Source organism: Corapipo altera, unplaced genomic scaffold (assembly GCF_003945725.1).
Source record: "Corapipo altera isolate COAL_440 unplaced genomic scaffold, ASM394572v1 75, whole genome shotgun sequence".
NCBI classification, from domain to species: domain Eukaryota; kingdom Metazoa; phylum Chordata; class Aves; order Passeriformes; family Pipridae; genus Corapipo; species Corapipo altera.
In genome coordinates, this window is record NW_020884887.1 from 12,443,177 (window position 1) to 12,457,857 (window position 14,681).

At 42.9% G+C, this 14,681-nt stretch overlaps 1 protein-coding gene across 2 annotated transcripts in view; it reads right to left on the reverse strand.

Annotated features, from left to right (window-relative positions):
* Positions 1 to 54: 54 nt before the first annotated feature.
* SPOCK1 (SPARC (osteonectin), cwcv and kazal like domains proteoglycan 1) overlaps positions 55 to 14,681 on the reverse strand; it is a 264,847-nt gene continuing 250,220 nt past the window's right edge. For both annotated transcript variants that reach the window (XM_027643334.1, XM_027643333.1), the window contains 4 exons: positions 10,132 to 10,353; positions 9,487 to 9,549; positions 4,272 to 4,409; positions 55 to 3,267 (listed from right to left, as the gene is read on the reverse strand). In XM_027643334.1, coding sequence (XP_027499135.1) covers positions 3,077 to 3,267; positions 4,272 to 4,409; positions 9,487 to 9,549; positions 10,132 to 10,353 — 614 coding nt within the window. In that variant the 3' untranslated portion in view covers positions 55 to 3,076. The remainder of the gene's footprint in view (positions 3,268 to 4,271; positions 4,410 to 9,486; positions 9,550 to 10,131; positions 10,354 to 14,681) is intronic.

A 14,681-nucleotide genomic window follows, 5' to 3' on the forward strand; every position in this document is an offset into this window, starting at 1 on the left:
AAAAAAAAAAAAAAAAAAAAAAAAAAAAAAAGAAAAAAAAGAAAAAAGAAAAGAGAAAAAGAAAGGCATTAAATTAAGCTGGAAGCAAATTAGATCCCTTACTAACCATGAAGAATGGAAGGGGCTCGATCTGGAAGAGCACTGGTTCTTGGTAGAATCGCTGGTTTCTTTTAAAGAAATAGAAGATTTTCTCACTGCATCTTCCCAAACTGGACACACACACATACATATGCACACACATATATGTGCATAAATGTATATACACAGACACACATAGATATACATATGTATATAGAGAGGCTGCAGATCCCCCACCACTGGAGGATACCAGTGGATCTCAAAAGGGCTTTGCTAAACAGCTTTGCAATAACTGGGGACTTGCTCTCAAAGCAATCCATGGTCTGAGCTGCCCTTCCAAGCACAACAGCCTGTCCTCCCAGGAACACCTGGGATTGGACACTATTCCCCTGTAGCTGTACCCAACTGGAGACAGGAATTGGTTTATAGTTAAAGGTATAAACCCTGCCAGCTCTGACTTGGAAGCGTTGCATGTGAAAGATCACAGGTAGGAGACTATCAGTGGTTCTGAAAAATGGATGGTGGGGCCATGTCTGCACATGTAAGCTGAAAGGTGGCCATATTCACTTTTAAAGACTTATTTAACAGCTTTAGTTTAGCCATCTTGCACGTTCACCTGTGATACAAAGGGCTGCAGCCTTGGCCCCTGGTACTGCCTGCAAGGACTTGGTTTGACCCTGCTGGGCAGGAGAAGGGATTTGCTCTGTGACCTTGCTGTAGGGCATAGTCCAGGATCAGCTGTTTCAAAGGGGGCACCAGGACTGCCCCAAACTCCCACAGTTTGTGTGGAAAATGAGGCCAGGCATAACCCTGCTGATTGTGGAGCTCAGGTTTCTGTCAGGGTGAAGTGGTAGCTCTGTGCCTCAGGCACAGCAGAGCCAGACCTAGGCAGTGAGGGGTTAAGTAAGAAAATAGCAAAAGAAAATGAAACAGGACATTTGAGAAGAAACCTTCTGACAATGTTCAGTTGCTTCTCACAAAATCATACTGTTTAGGGAAACAAATGCTGGTTTATCCATTCCTCTTGCAAGTCAGCAGGATTTCCTATGAAAAGGCAACTAGAAAAGTGTATATATATGTGTGTGTATGTGCTGTGCAGCTCATGGACAATGATTTTTAAATATATTTTTCTATAGCTACAGAAAAACCAAAGGGATTTGAGGCAGGGCAGATTGCAGGCCTTCTGCAAATGACTGTGATGGCAGATTTTTGGGAGGATGCAGGGGCGTGAAACAACAAATTCCTCCTGGTTTTACACATCCTTCTGCATTAATAATGATTATGCACGTTTTTATTTTGTTCTCAGGCCATTGATCTAGATAAATGGGAAATGAGAGAGGGGAAAACAACTGAGCCCCTGCAGCACATAGTGCCTGAAAGGAGTTCCTCTTTTGATCCTGACTGAAAGCAGAGGTCCTACCCTGAGCCCTGCCAGGTGGGCACTGACTTTGGGAGGGCTGAGGACCAAAGGCCCTGGGCCAATGTACCTAAAAAACTGACTTTTTTCAACCAGCATGGTATTTTCCTGCTTCCAAGTGACTATGTAACCAACCATGTCTCCATCTCTATGTCCACCATTAACTCAGAATTAAAAAAAAAAAAACAAAACCAAAAACCTATCTAATTAGTTTTTGGTGTAATAAGCACATTTTTCATTCTGCAAAATAATTCACTGGCAAACCACAGGCACTGCTAAAATACTTACACCTGCATTCTTATGCAAGCGTGGGGTTAAGGTTCCTCTTACTGCTTCTGAAAACAGCAAAAATAATAAAAGGTCACCACAGCATCAGAGAACTGCCGTGGGAAAGGACACTGCAAAAAATTTAATGTCAATATGCTGTGATACAAGACCTTTTAATATATGGGAGATATCGAGGGAATCACAGATTGGATTTTAACACTATTCTTTTTTAGGAGTGTGTATTACAAGCGTGCAGTGCAAAGGGGTTATGCTTTTGAAATATGACCCCCTAAAGTTGCTTTTTTAAACAGGCCAAATAAATATTAACTCTTTAAATTAAAGAAACGACAGCTTATTACTTCTGATGGTTAGTGTGCCTGACAGTGTTATAACTTTGGGATGAGGGGTTGCTAAATGAGGAACAGGCAGCTCCACAGTGTGTGAGCTGCAAGCAGAGGCTGCCTGTGTGACATTGGGGAAGCTCTGAGTGCAAATGAGTTCAGACAGAAGCTGAGGAGCAGCTGTGGAGGTGCTCCTGATGCTACAAACAAAAAAACCTCTCCTTAAGCACTCTGAAAGGCAGATGGACTCTGTTCCCTGCCTGTGGGGCTTGGTCCATGATAGCTGCAGGTTCTCAGCATCTCTTTAACATCCAGACCATGTTTCTTTGTCAAATAAACAGTGTCAGTGATCTGTGCTCAGGGGGGAGCTTTGCCTTCAGCGTGAGCTGGACTAAGCCTGTTGGACTCAGAGTATGTAAGAAAGAGAAAATCCTGCCAGGGGGTTTCTCTCTGGATGAAACCCCTGGTACCAGGCAGCCACTGTCTGAAGAGACTTTACTGGAACATCACAAATATGGGCTAGAAAATGAGGCACCTCCTTTTCCTTCTTCATGAAAGAAAAAACTGTTTCTGATACGATCCAGGTAACAATTTATGACACAAATTCTCTCACATGAGAAGGGCTTCTAAGCCTTGTATTGGTTTGTTGAGCCCCTTCTGGGATTCTCCTTTCACAGGATGTATTTCATAAGTGGTGCAAGTGAGGATTAAGACACGAAATGGTTTTGAAGCAAAACTCATTGCCCCTGTGGACAGAACAAAAATCCCCCAAACCAACCAAACAAAAGCTGTATTCCAAACAGTCCTTGCTGGGAAAAAAAGAAAAAAAAAAAGTCATCCAAATTAAATAGACTATACAAAATTAAACTCAGTAGAGAGGGAATATTTGTGCCAGGTACTCTCAGATACAATTGCAGAGATATGATGTGACTTGCAATATTGTGCAAAATGTGAGTCCTCATTATGATGGGCACTACCATATATAACCAATCTCATCATCCTTGTCGTCGTCTTCATCTTCGTCATCTTCATTAGCTGCTCTTACATGAATCTTCAGTTTCCCTTCTTTGTCTTTTTTTGTCGCTTCAGGTTCCTCTTCCAAATCATCCAACAACACAACAGATCCACCACTGCCGAAATCCCCTGAGGTTTCTTGCTCTTCTTCTGAAACAGGTGAGCAGGAAAGGTCATTCCCTCCCAGGACACCAAATCCCTCTTCACCACTACCCTTGTCATGCAAGCCGGTGTCATTTGCAATGTTACTTTTTAAATTCATTGGTTCAGCTCTTCATGTAACACCCTTTAAATTTCAATTTTCTTTCTGAACTGGGATGAATATGTATCGATTTACTCTGAAAAATTTACTTGCATAAACAACCTCTCTGCATCCTCCTCCTCCTGAAAACATGACTGGAGAGTTCCAGCTCACGTGCCTGCAGGCCAGAAAATCATTACTCCTTTGTAAATACTTCAATTCCACCATGGCTCTGTAAACCAGGCTAAAAATATTCCACAAATTGATTTTATTGGAGTGCATAAACCTCACTCTGCAAATGAAGCTGTTGAATGTAACATCTGTGATGTGATTTCTGGGCATCTTGGACCTTCTAGGTCTCTGTTCCTTCTCAAAAGAGAAAGCTGCACTCACAACCACCACTGAAGCCCTCTGAAGGAATGCAGGTGAAATCTTGCATGTTTAGGAACAACAGCTAACTGGGAATTTCACTTATATACATAATATTGTCCTGTCAGCAATTTTTTGGGGCGTGGTTGCTAATGTTTTACACATTTAGGCCTTCCCTTGCCTGGAAAGCCATTATTCATGGAGTCCCAGTAAATGTGAATTCCAGATTACACAAAACAATATATTTAATAACCACGCAGAGCAACCCCAGACCCTGAATTTTAATATCAATGACTACATTTTCCAGGCTGGTAGCAAAAATATCTGAACAGTGGTTATTATTGCCTGCTAACTTCTGCTGGGCCCCTGCAGTCCAGAGGACCAGTAAGGGCCCCATTTGTAGTCTAGATGGGAAAATACAGGAGCAGTTTTAACTCTGGTACTCATGTTTCACTTTTGTTATCCTACCTGGTCCTACAGCAGTGGCAGGGCTCACAACAGTGGTAATTCCTGTGTTGTCTGAGGAAAGCACATCATTACTCACCACAGCTGACTGTCCCTTGCTTCCTGGAGCCAGCTATCTCATTCCCATACTTATCAACACACCAGCACTGCCCTGTGCTGCCATGGCACTGAGTGGCTTTGTAATAACCTTCTTCATTGCACCGGGGGATGAAAGTACCTGAATAAAATATAAGGTGTGCTCAGTAATGCAAGTCTCTGCAGGAACAAACAGCTACGGAGAGTATCATGAACTTATCACTTATTTACAGGGAGATCTTTGCAATGTTGACAAGAAAATACATGTGATTATCTACTGCCTAAAAGGGGGGAAGAAATTACATATGGTTAACTCTTTTCAGACACCCTGGTCACGGCACAGGGTGTAAATGTTTGTGCACATACAGCACAAAGGGAGGTGGCAACACAGCACTAGAGAGAGGTTCAGTCTGTCCCTGAATGATTAATATTCCCACAGACCCTTTTCAGATCTAACTCCTGGTTTTAAACTTTTCTTCCCAACTGGATTATTACCCCAACTTCATTAATTCTGCATTTCCCTTCCATTTGTACTCCTTCAGTGTTTATCATATAAGTCCTTCCACAACACTGTAATTATCCCTGGAAGGTATCTGCCATCTGCTTGCTATTCATACTAATCTCAGGCACATCCTCTGACTTACTGAGAGTTCCCATGTATAAAAGGAGAAATAATACACAAGCTTTACAGAGAAGGACAACAGGATTTGAGTCAGTAAGTCTTTGGATTTGAAGCCCAAGATTTGTTTCACAATAAAACCAATATAGTTCAGCCTTGTGTGGTTCATTCTGGCTTCTGCAGACAGGAAAACTCTCAGGAGAAACCTGTGTTATTGTTCCCACCATTTTTGGCAGATACAGCAAATGTACTTCAATATGAAGAGCCCTCTTGTCCTTCAAGATGAATTAGCTTTATTCCCACGGGAGGTCACCACATTCATTTTCCCCTTCTTTGTCAATTGCTTCAATTTGAAACATGGCATAAACACACCCTTGCCCCCAAATTTCTTGTTGCAAGTGATTTTTGAGAAAGGATTTTTCTTCTTTGTCAGAGAAACCAGTGATTTAGTGGTGATGCAGTAAGTTTTTTAACTAGTTCCATGGGTATAGCATCTATTCAGTCAGTTCAGGTGTTAGAGGAGCCACTTCCACTACATTTCTCAGAGAAAAAAATGAATGAGAAGATGCTGCCCAAATGTCATGAGACTTCCTATATAAAAGACACAAAAGTGGAGGTCAGTCAGTCTCATACAGAGAGTGTATATATGAAGTGAATGTCTGAATTTCCAGACTCATTGCTCTGTAATGTTTGAGTGCTGCTAATGTGGGTCTGGAAGGTGAGAACAGAAACCTTTGAACACCTGCAGAAATCTCTGTATGTCAGATCAGTTTTGGAGAGCACTTCACATCCATTAGTGAGAGTATTTTAAATAACTTCAGAGCATGATCTTATAGAAGGTTTGCTTATAGGTACCACAATTTTGTTCATGTACAAATATAAGCATACTAGAGTTTATCAAAGGCTCATTTTCACTATTTATAAGAGAATAGTTCTAATAATCACATACATGTATTTGCCTTTGCAGGTTTTTGTAAGATAATACTCAATGTTCAAACCTTTATTTCAATATTGATTAGGAAAGATATTTTTTCACCTTTATGCTCACGTCCTCTCTCTCCTAAGCATTCCAGGTGTTTTTCAGACTGTACACAACCTTGGGAAAAGTGCTCAGGTGCTGACTTTGAGCTGGTGGAAACCAGCATAGCTGTGCCCATGTCACTAGAGCTCCCCTGTTATATCTGATGAACATCTGGCTCCAGGGAAGGATCAGAGGGGGAACCTCAGTGGCATTAGGGGGTGAGCAGAGAACAGCTCCTGCATTTCAAACTGTCTCACACTTTCTCTTTTCCTCGGGCAATGCAACCTTTCCCTTCTCCAAAACAGCCCTCCTTGCATAGTTTCAGTGTTTCTTGTAAGGTATGAAAATGTTCCACACTGCCTATAAAAGCCTCAGATTCAAAAATAAATTATGGCCCAGGCTCAGTGCCAGCATAACTGTATGTGGAATAGATTCACACTTTGGGTCACAGCGAGGAGTAGAAGGTACTTTTCCTTCTGCGTGGGAAGTTTGTGCCAATTCCTATGTAACACCAGAGATTTAAATATTTAGCTGTGCAAACCAATGTCACAGTATTTGCCAACCATCACAGGGGAGATACAACCTGTCCTCTCCAGCATGTCAGGTGCAGGTGATAATTTGGAGAGGACAGAGTCACTGGGAGCAAGTGATGATTTGTCCTGTAAACTGGGCACAAATCACCCCATGCTCATTGGAAATAAGCTCTGCTATCCTGGAGCAGGGCACTCAGCCAGACCATTTTCTGGGAATATTTCACCCCCTAGTTTGGTTTGGCGTCAGAGAACATCTGCAGACTCTGGAAGGAGAAAGGAGTTTTCCTCTCCAGAGGTTCTTACACAGGCAGTGCATCCACACCAGTGTGGGGAGGGCTGGTGGACCAGCTGTGCTAAGTACTCCCCACCAACCTCCTCAGGCTGGTGAATCCTCCCTCCCCATCTCTCTTTGTCCTATAATGTATTTAATTATATTCCACACAAACTCAAACAGCACTATTGCATCTGTATCCTCTTTATGGACCCAGAAATATATATCTTTTTTTTTTTTTTGCATCATTTCCTTATCTATATAATACTCCCCTTCCTCAGAGAACATGGAGAGAATAATTATATGCTAAAGATAGTGAAGCACACAGGTAAAAGCCTGACAGAAATAAGTGCTACCCAGCACACAGCTCCTTGTATTAGCTATTATATTTGCTGAATCCACAGGGCTAATACAGGAGAAAATAGTGACAGGAGCAGAAATTTATTACTTTAGTGATGTGGGAGAAGCATTATCAGGCTGCACAGTTGTATGCTCTAAAAGTACAGTCTCTGCAGTTAATTGTACTCTAGATAAATCGGGTAGGAAAAGATGAATAGTGCTGTTTACTTTTTAATTCAGTCTCCTGGGATGCTAGACTCTATTTGAAAGCCTCCAAATTCAACACATCTAATGGCAATGGCTTTGAAGTTCTTTGTTGCAAGTGTCATGTGTTTTGAAAAATATATAGAGAGAACACAATATCAAAGTCATCATTTTTATCAATGGATACAAGTTAACAGAAACCATCTCCATGCTCCTGCCCAGACTGTAAGTGCTGTGCTCTCTGTGTCAGGGTCAGAGGAGGAAAGAGAATAATTAAAGATTAGTTTCTCTGAAAATATTCATCTCTCTTTTCCATCTTTACTGCTGCTACATTTGGTTTCCATTTGCATGATTTTCCAGTCAGCGAAAAGACAATGTTTTCTGCTGTATAAATAGCTCTGATATCAGATTAAAAGCTCCCAGACAGGTGTCATTATGCAGGCAGACTTTCAAGGTAGGTGAAGCAAAGAGTTCCTCTCTATATTATAATTTTCTAGCTTGTGGAACAACCTGTGCCTGACACCTTGATTTGTTGAGCTTAGCCACTTTCATCCTTCTTTTTTTTTTTTTTTTTAATACACTTGACTAGAAGTTATCTGTGCTAAGGGACCATTCTTACTGCTTTTACTTTGTCATTTTGCTCCTGCCATTGTGATCAGATCCCAGTGACATGTGCTACAACTACCTGCACCTTCCACTACCTGCAACACAGGCATCATTCTTCCCACACACCACAACAAACCACTTATGTTTCAACTCAGATGACATTTACTGCACACAGTAAATAACAGCAAAGCATAAAATAAATATGGGATAGTCAAAGCTATCTATTAAGAACTGGGCTTCTTGTTCTTTTAGGTGGCTTTGGAAATCATGACACCCATGAGACACAGATCACCGTGACTTCCTCTGACACAACATCCACTTGAACACAAATGCAAAATATTTACTGAGTGGAGCACACATACCCTGAGTTATCAATCCTCTCTTTGCTCCCCCAGCTACAAACAGCAGGAGCTGCAACTCTGAAACATCTTAATTTTTTAAACTTGCCATGAAAGGATGATGGATCTAAACCACAGCCCCTGTAGCCTTTGGGAATGTTTATTCTTCATTTAAACCAATGAATCCAGGTTGTGGTTGCTCATAAGGTACCTGAAACTTGAGTCCAAATGGCAGTGGCACCTGGGAATGGCAGGATTTGGCAAAGATGAGCTTTGCAGCAGCTCTGTTTGCAGGGTATCTGGAAACATCAGGCTGGACTCTGAGAGCCACCTGAGCAGCAGAGCTGACGTGCACGTTCTGTGCTGCAGCTGAGGATGCTCTGAGAACCTGGCACATATTCTTGAGGAAGGGCCTGACAGCCTGGTCTGAGGTCAGCCAGGCTCCTCAGGGTGAAATGCAGGGCTTGCTGTAAGTGTGATCTGTCCTGTACACCTCAGGGATTTGGCTCTGTGCACACAAACACACAGAAGTTTCAATAAGATACCAGCACATAAACATCAGCCTACCCACCACTGGGTGATTTTAGGGTAGGGAATTAGTCACCTTAAATTTACTCAGTTCAACAACCTGATTTTTCAGCAATTAAATGGGAAAATGCCAGATGGGGATTTATTTAACCTAATTTCAGGTATCCATCAGAGCAGTGTAAGTTATGAATCGAGTCAGGCTTGCAATAGTCACTAGAGAGAGGGACAGGCACAATCCCATCTTACAGCACGGAGCATCCTGCAGGGCCGCCTACAATGAGATGACATGAATTCCTGTTTTCATTTACACAGAATCTACTGAAATATTTTAGAGAGTGATTAGGCAAAACTGAACCCCAAGGAATGCCTGCATTGCACCACGACTGGAAGGAGACAAGAACTCATTGGCTATGCACCTTCAGTCACCCTTCAAAAATGGGAGGCTTGAGTATCAAGCAGCCTCTGTGCTTACTCTGCCCTGTGAGGTGATGGAGGCAGGATTAAGCTCTGTGCAGACAAGGCTTTGCATTTCTGGAGAGCTGTAAATTAGTTCTGACCCCGTTGCCATGCTGACACCTGTTCTGTGTGTTGCTATCTCATTATTTGTTTAATTTCATAGTGTCAGGCCTACACTCAGTGCTGCATATTCCCGACTCAAAACATTAGTCTCTAATTGAAAAACCATTACTGCATATAAAGTTACAATAATCACAGAAGCTTTAATTAGTTGAGTAAATGAATAGCAAGTAATCGAACTTACCCAACAGACTCTTCCCTCTACTTAGCTTTTGAATTCTATTCATTTCATTCTGGCAAGGAAGACCTAAAATATAACGTATAAGAATCAGTTTCCAGATGGTCCGGGACAGGCTCTGTAATGACTGGCTTCACTGCTGACATGAAATGTAGAGTACTGTACACCTGGGAATGAGAGCAGCCCATATGCTGGTACTGTACCACAAAACAGATTTATGTCATTAGCTCCACTAATTAAAAAAAAAAAAAAAAAAGCAACACACTGTAGTTGCGAGCAGTGTTTGGGGGCCATTTTAATTGTTAAACCATTCTACCTCTCTTTTCACCAAACTGACATCATGCCAGCTCTCTGATTTATGACTTGCTAATTGACTAATTTCTGCATTAATAAAAGGGCAAGTTTTTGAGCTCTCTATCAGCAATAGAGCTCATTTCTAGATTGTGTGCACTGGCATTTACTGCTTTGTTTCAATGGTCAAGGGATGTTCATACAGTTCATCTATGACATTAAACGTGGTCCCTCAATGCCCTTTCACACCAGTGATGGGGAAAAGAGCTTTTTACCACACCTGCCTGGCAGTGTCCAATCTCTGTGAAACACAGGGAGACCCAAACACCTCCTCTCTGTGCTGTGCACTGCACAACTCACCTCCTGGCTTCTGGAAGCAGTAGCACCACTCGTTGTTGGAAAGCTTTCCATCCTTGAAGGAGTCACAGGAGTTGAAGAGTGGTTTGACACAGGGCTCGTACTTGTCCAGGTAAATGGCACTGATCTCTGAGGGATCCAGCAGCAGGTCATAGTTCATGTCAAGTTTGTTGAACATCCAGCCTAAGGAATCCTTACAGATTGGTAGTATGCTGGTGTCAAACCCTGTAAGAAGACAGGCAGACATTCCCCCTCTGAACCCCAGCACAGGAGCCCTGGCACAGGAGCCCCTGCTGAGGTGAAACCTTTCTGATTTTGTTTGGCTGGACTCTGAACATTAGACTGACTTGCCCAAAGCAGAACAAAATTCTAAGGCTGATCTGACTGTGTAAAGCTTAAAACCCAAGCACAGCTACAAACTAGAGCACTACTCACGCTCTGTAGGAGCTGTGGGGTGGGGAGGGCTGAGATTCAGAGCTGATTTCTGTAATTCAAAGTTATTTCTACTCAAAAAATTCTTGCTTATTTTTTTTCCATCCTCAGTCCAACTGGGCTGGCCTGGGTCCAGGAAACTGAAATGTTATGAGAAGAGGCTGCATCCACCATATTTTCAAACTAGATTGAGTTTGAATGCAATTTAAATCCTGTTTCCCATACTCATTTCTAGTTGCCTGAGCAAATTCTTTCCTGCTGTGCTCTCACCTTCTACCTCTCATCCTTCCTTTTCACTCTTCAAAGCCCTGTCTGTGTGGCAGACAACAAAATGCTTTGATCTGGACTGTGAGCTGCCTGGGGGAGGCAGGGGGAGAGAAGGGGCGAAGTGTCTCTGTTTCTTCCACCTCTCTGAGGAAGGGCACTGCTTCAGCTGGGAGCTCCACAGGGCTGCCCATGCTCTCCCACGCTGTACCAGCCCCACTCCTTCCTGCAGCCTCCAGGATTCTGCAGCAATACAGGAGTCTGCTCCTCCAGTGCTTTGGAAACCATCATCATAATTCATTTTAATAGCCCAGATTCTTCAAAGACTGCAACAGCAGCAGTGGTCATCACAGAAAGCCCAAACCATGCACACATGATACCCACAGTGTCCATGAGATACATATTCCAGTGTTCTGCAGGCCCCACAAGAACAGTGGCAATGCCTCTTTCACAAACAAGACAGGGCATCCATTATAAATCTACACTGTCATGGTATTTTTTCAATGCTTGGAAATAAATTCTGAGTTATCTACAATGTAAGGAAGTATATTTATAATACAGAGATAACAAATCTGACAATGAGGATATTGGTTTGAACCAGGAACATGAATACACTGGCTGGAGATGTGCAGGGACAGAGCGTTCCTGACCCCCTGGGCACCTCATGCTCCCAGTGCCCCAGCTGTGAGTGATAACCTGCCTGTGCTCTGCTCATTCTTTGGGCCACGTGGAGAAGCCTGATGAGCTTTTTCCTTTGCCTGCACCTTTCACTGAAGGAGGTCAAGCTTAGCTTTATGTGCTGTACGTGTCCCTTTCAGGGCCCTGCTTTGTTAAAGTGAAGCCTGAGCCATGGCTGGACTCACGCTGTCAGTTTGTCCAAGCTCTGCAGCCTACCTGCTATTTTAAGCATTAATCCAAAGGAGAGCAGGGCTTTATGCTGGAAGCTGTGCTTTTTTTTTTTCTATGCAGCTGTGGCTGAAGGTTGTCAGTGCCACAGAGGGACAATCAGAAGGGTTAACTAATGGGAAGGTTTGTGTCATTCATAATACATGTTTCTCTGAGGGAGGAAGAAGGTAACGCCATTTCCTCAGGGCTCCAGGCAGCTCAGGCAGGGAAGAGAGAAATCATGCTGAACATTTCATCACATTTTTGTGCTGTTATCTCCTATAGCATTATCTAATCACATTTGAGCACACTGAAAAAGAAAAAGGCAGTGTGAATAGATGTAGGGGGAAGCCTGCTTGCCTTGCTGAAGCAATTAGGAATATTGACTTCAATTATTTTAGTCATCTGAAGAAGGCAAGGATGATTTGGTCACCTTGCAATCTCTTGTTGAGTGAAAGGATTTAAGATTCCTTGACTTTGCCTTTATAAAGCAAGAGAAGCAGGACATGCAGTCCTGCCTTGTGTGGGTGTATGCTGTGCCAAATTTCCCACCATGGGGCAGGTTAAAAGCAGTCACACAGGTAGGGGTGGGTGATTCAGCTGCAGGGTGGGGTACAGGTGGGATCAGTACACATTTCAGCTGTCCCAGTTTAACAGTTTTCATGGGAAAAAGAGCTGGGTTCTGTTGTCTGCTCTTTTTCTGCACAGATGCCCTCCCTGGTAATGGCCTTTACACCCTGTTGTGGCACTTGCTGCTGCAAAGATGAGTAACTGCAAGGTCTGTTGTATAATCAGTGGTGTGTGTTGCTCAGCCCTGGTGGCTCTCTAAAGGTCATCTCTTAACTGCCAAGGATCAACACAGGGAGGAGGAGATCCTGCCATGAACTTGCTCCTGACAGTGTCTGTAGATTATTTCTGAGTCTTGTTTTGCTCCCTGCTGGGAAGTCTCTACCTGTGTGTCCAACAGGGATACAACCCCAGTGTGCCCTCAGCACTGACCTGTCTGAGCAGATCACGAGACAGTGACTGTTGGGAGTGCAAAGACCTCTGTGACATCCCAGCAGGGCTTGGATGTGAGATACAGTCATGGAAGATCACTCATGAACACAGTTAATTACAGAGGTTTTGACTGTAATTTCCTATAAACAAGGGAGCTTCCACTGTTGTGACAACAGTTCCAGATCAGGTTTATTAAGAGGCTGGATTATCAAACAGCGCTGGATTATTAGACAATGTGGTCTGGAAGTCTTTAACTACTGAGATGGTAGGTGTGATGGAAAGTCCTGATGGTTATTATCAGTGGAAAAGTTAATTCTTTAATTGTCCCTCAACATGTAGTTGAAGGTGAATAGTAGCATCTCCCTCCACTCCATACTGTCTCCTGCTAAAAAGTACTGCCCACAGATCACCTTTTGCAACGTTGCATCTGCAGCCCAAATCCAACCATCCTGGATGCTCCCAGCAACAGGAATGAAAGCCAAGTGTGTCCTGCACGTCCAGCACAGGCTCTGACCCCCTGCATAACCAGGGCAGGTGATGGAAAATGGCTTTTGGAGCTCACTTACTTACCTTCACTGGGAGGTCACTGTGCTCCCATCACCTTGGTGAGGCCAAGTGATGGTGAATGAATTAGCTCCTTAGTAGAGTCTTTGGATATACTTACTTAAAATAATGATGCAATTTGCTGGATGAAATAAACCATATACTGTAATTCTGTAACGAATTCAGTGCTTGGTTAAGAGGCACAACAGACCCAGAACAAGAGTAACCTCAGTGAGAACTTTTCTGCATCTTTCTGTCCATCAGCTTAGTGCTGCAGTGCCTTTGGTGAGAAGCAGGAGAACGGTGCAGGCTCCACATCCCTCTTGCTCTTGGCTCCTTGGCAGAGGCTGCCAACACAGATGCCAATTAATGTCAGTTGAGGTGGTGGCTGCTCTCATTTGGACACCTGCTCACAGGGACCTGGATTGAGAGCATCATGTTTCTCCTCCTGACTGACAGCTGCTCAGCATCCTAATAACTCTCACTCACTACAGAGCTGGCAGGAAATCAAACTGGTGACCTACATGTAAAAGTCTCACATCCCACTGACACACTAAAATGCTCCACCTCCTCTGAATTAAAATGGAATTAAATTTAAAAACGTCTGTAAGTGAAAATCCTAATTAAAAATAAACACACCTTCTGGCATGAAAAAAAATTATTTTTCCCCTTCAAGAGTTGACTCACATGAGCCAGTTTTATTTTATTAAACTATACTACAATTAAATTAACGGGGGAATAATTAACCTAATTTCCCCTATCACTTAAAATAAAGGAAGGAGGAGAAGAAATGTTCCCCAGAAAAATCCTTTATATTGCATAGATCTCTAGTAAAAGAAAAACAACTCCCACTCCAGCCAAGGAGACCATCTAGATACAATAGGGGGATGTTATGAGGGGATGTTATGAATTATCATTAGGCTCAGGAGCAATTTGAATCTGATCTTGCTATCTAATTAGTTTTATTATTTCCTGACGTCAAAGCATGTCCCTGAGTTTCTAACATTATTTCTTGAGGATATTTTAATTGTACAAAACCTGCAAAGACAAGGTTCCTGGCCCATGGTGCTTTGCTGGGATCAGAGTGAAGGTTTGACATTTAAACACAACGAGCACCCTCATCCCTTTTTTTCCTTTTGAGAGAGTTAAAAAGAAAACAAAAAGGAGTGTACATCTTTCCTTCACCTGGGGGTGAACTTAATACACTCAAAATGCTTATTTACACTCACACTAGCATCTTAAAAAATTAATGTAGCCCAGAGAAATCTCTGCTGGAACACCTTCTCTAGACAGCCCATGTGTCCGAGGCATCACAGGCATCGCATCCCACCGCCTGTTCCTTTTGCTGCCACAGGGGCACATCCAGAATGGATTACTTTGAGGATGTTCATGCCTTTTAAGACTCTACAGGCATAACCAAACCAGGTTAA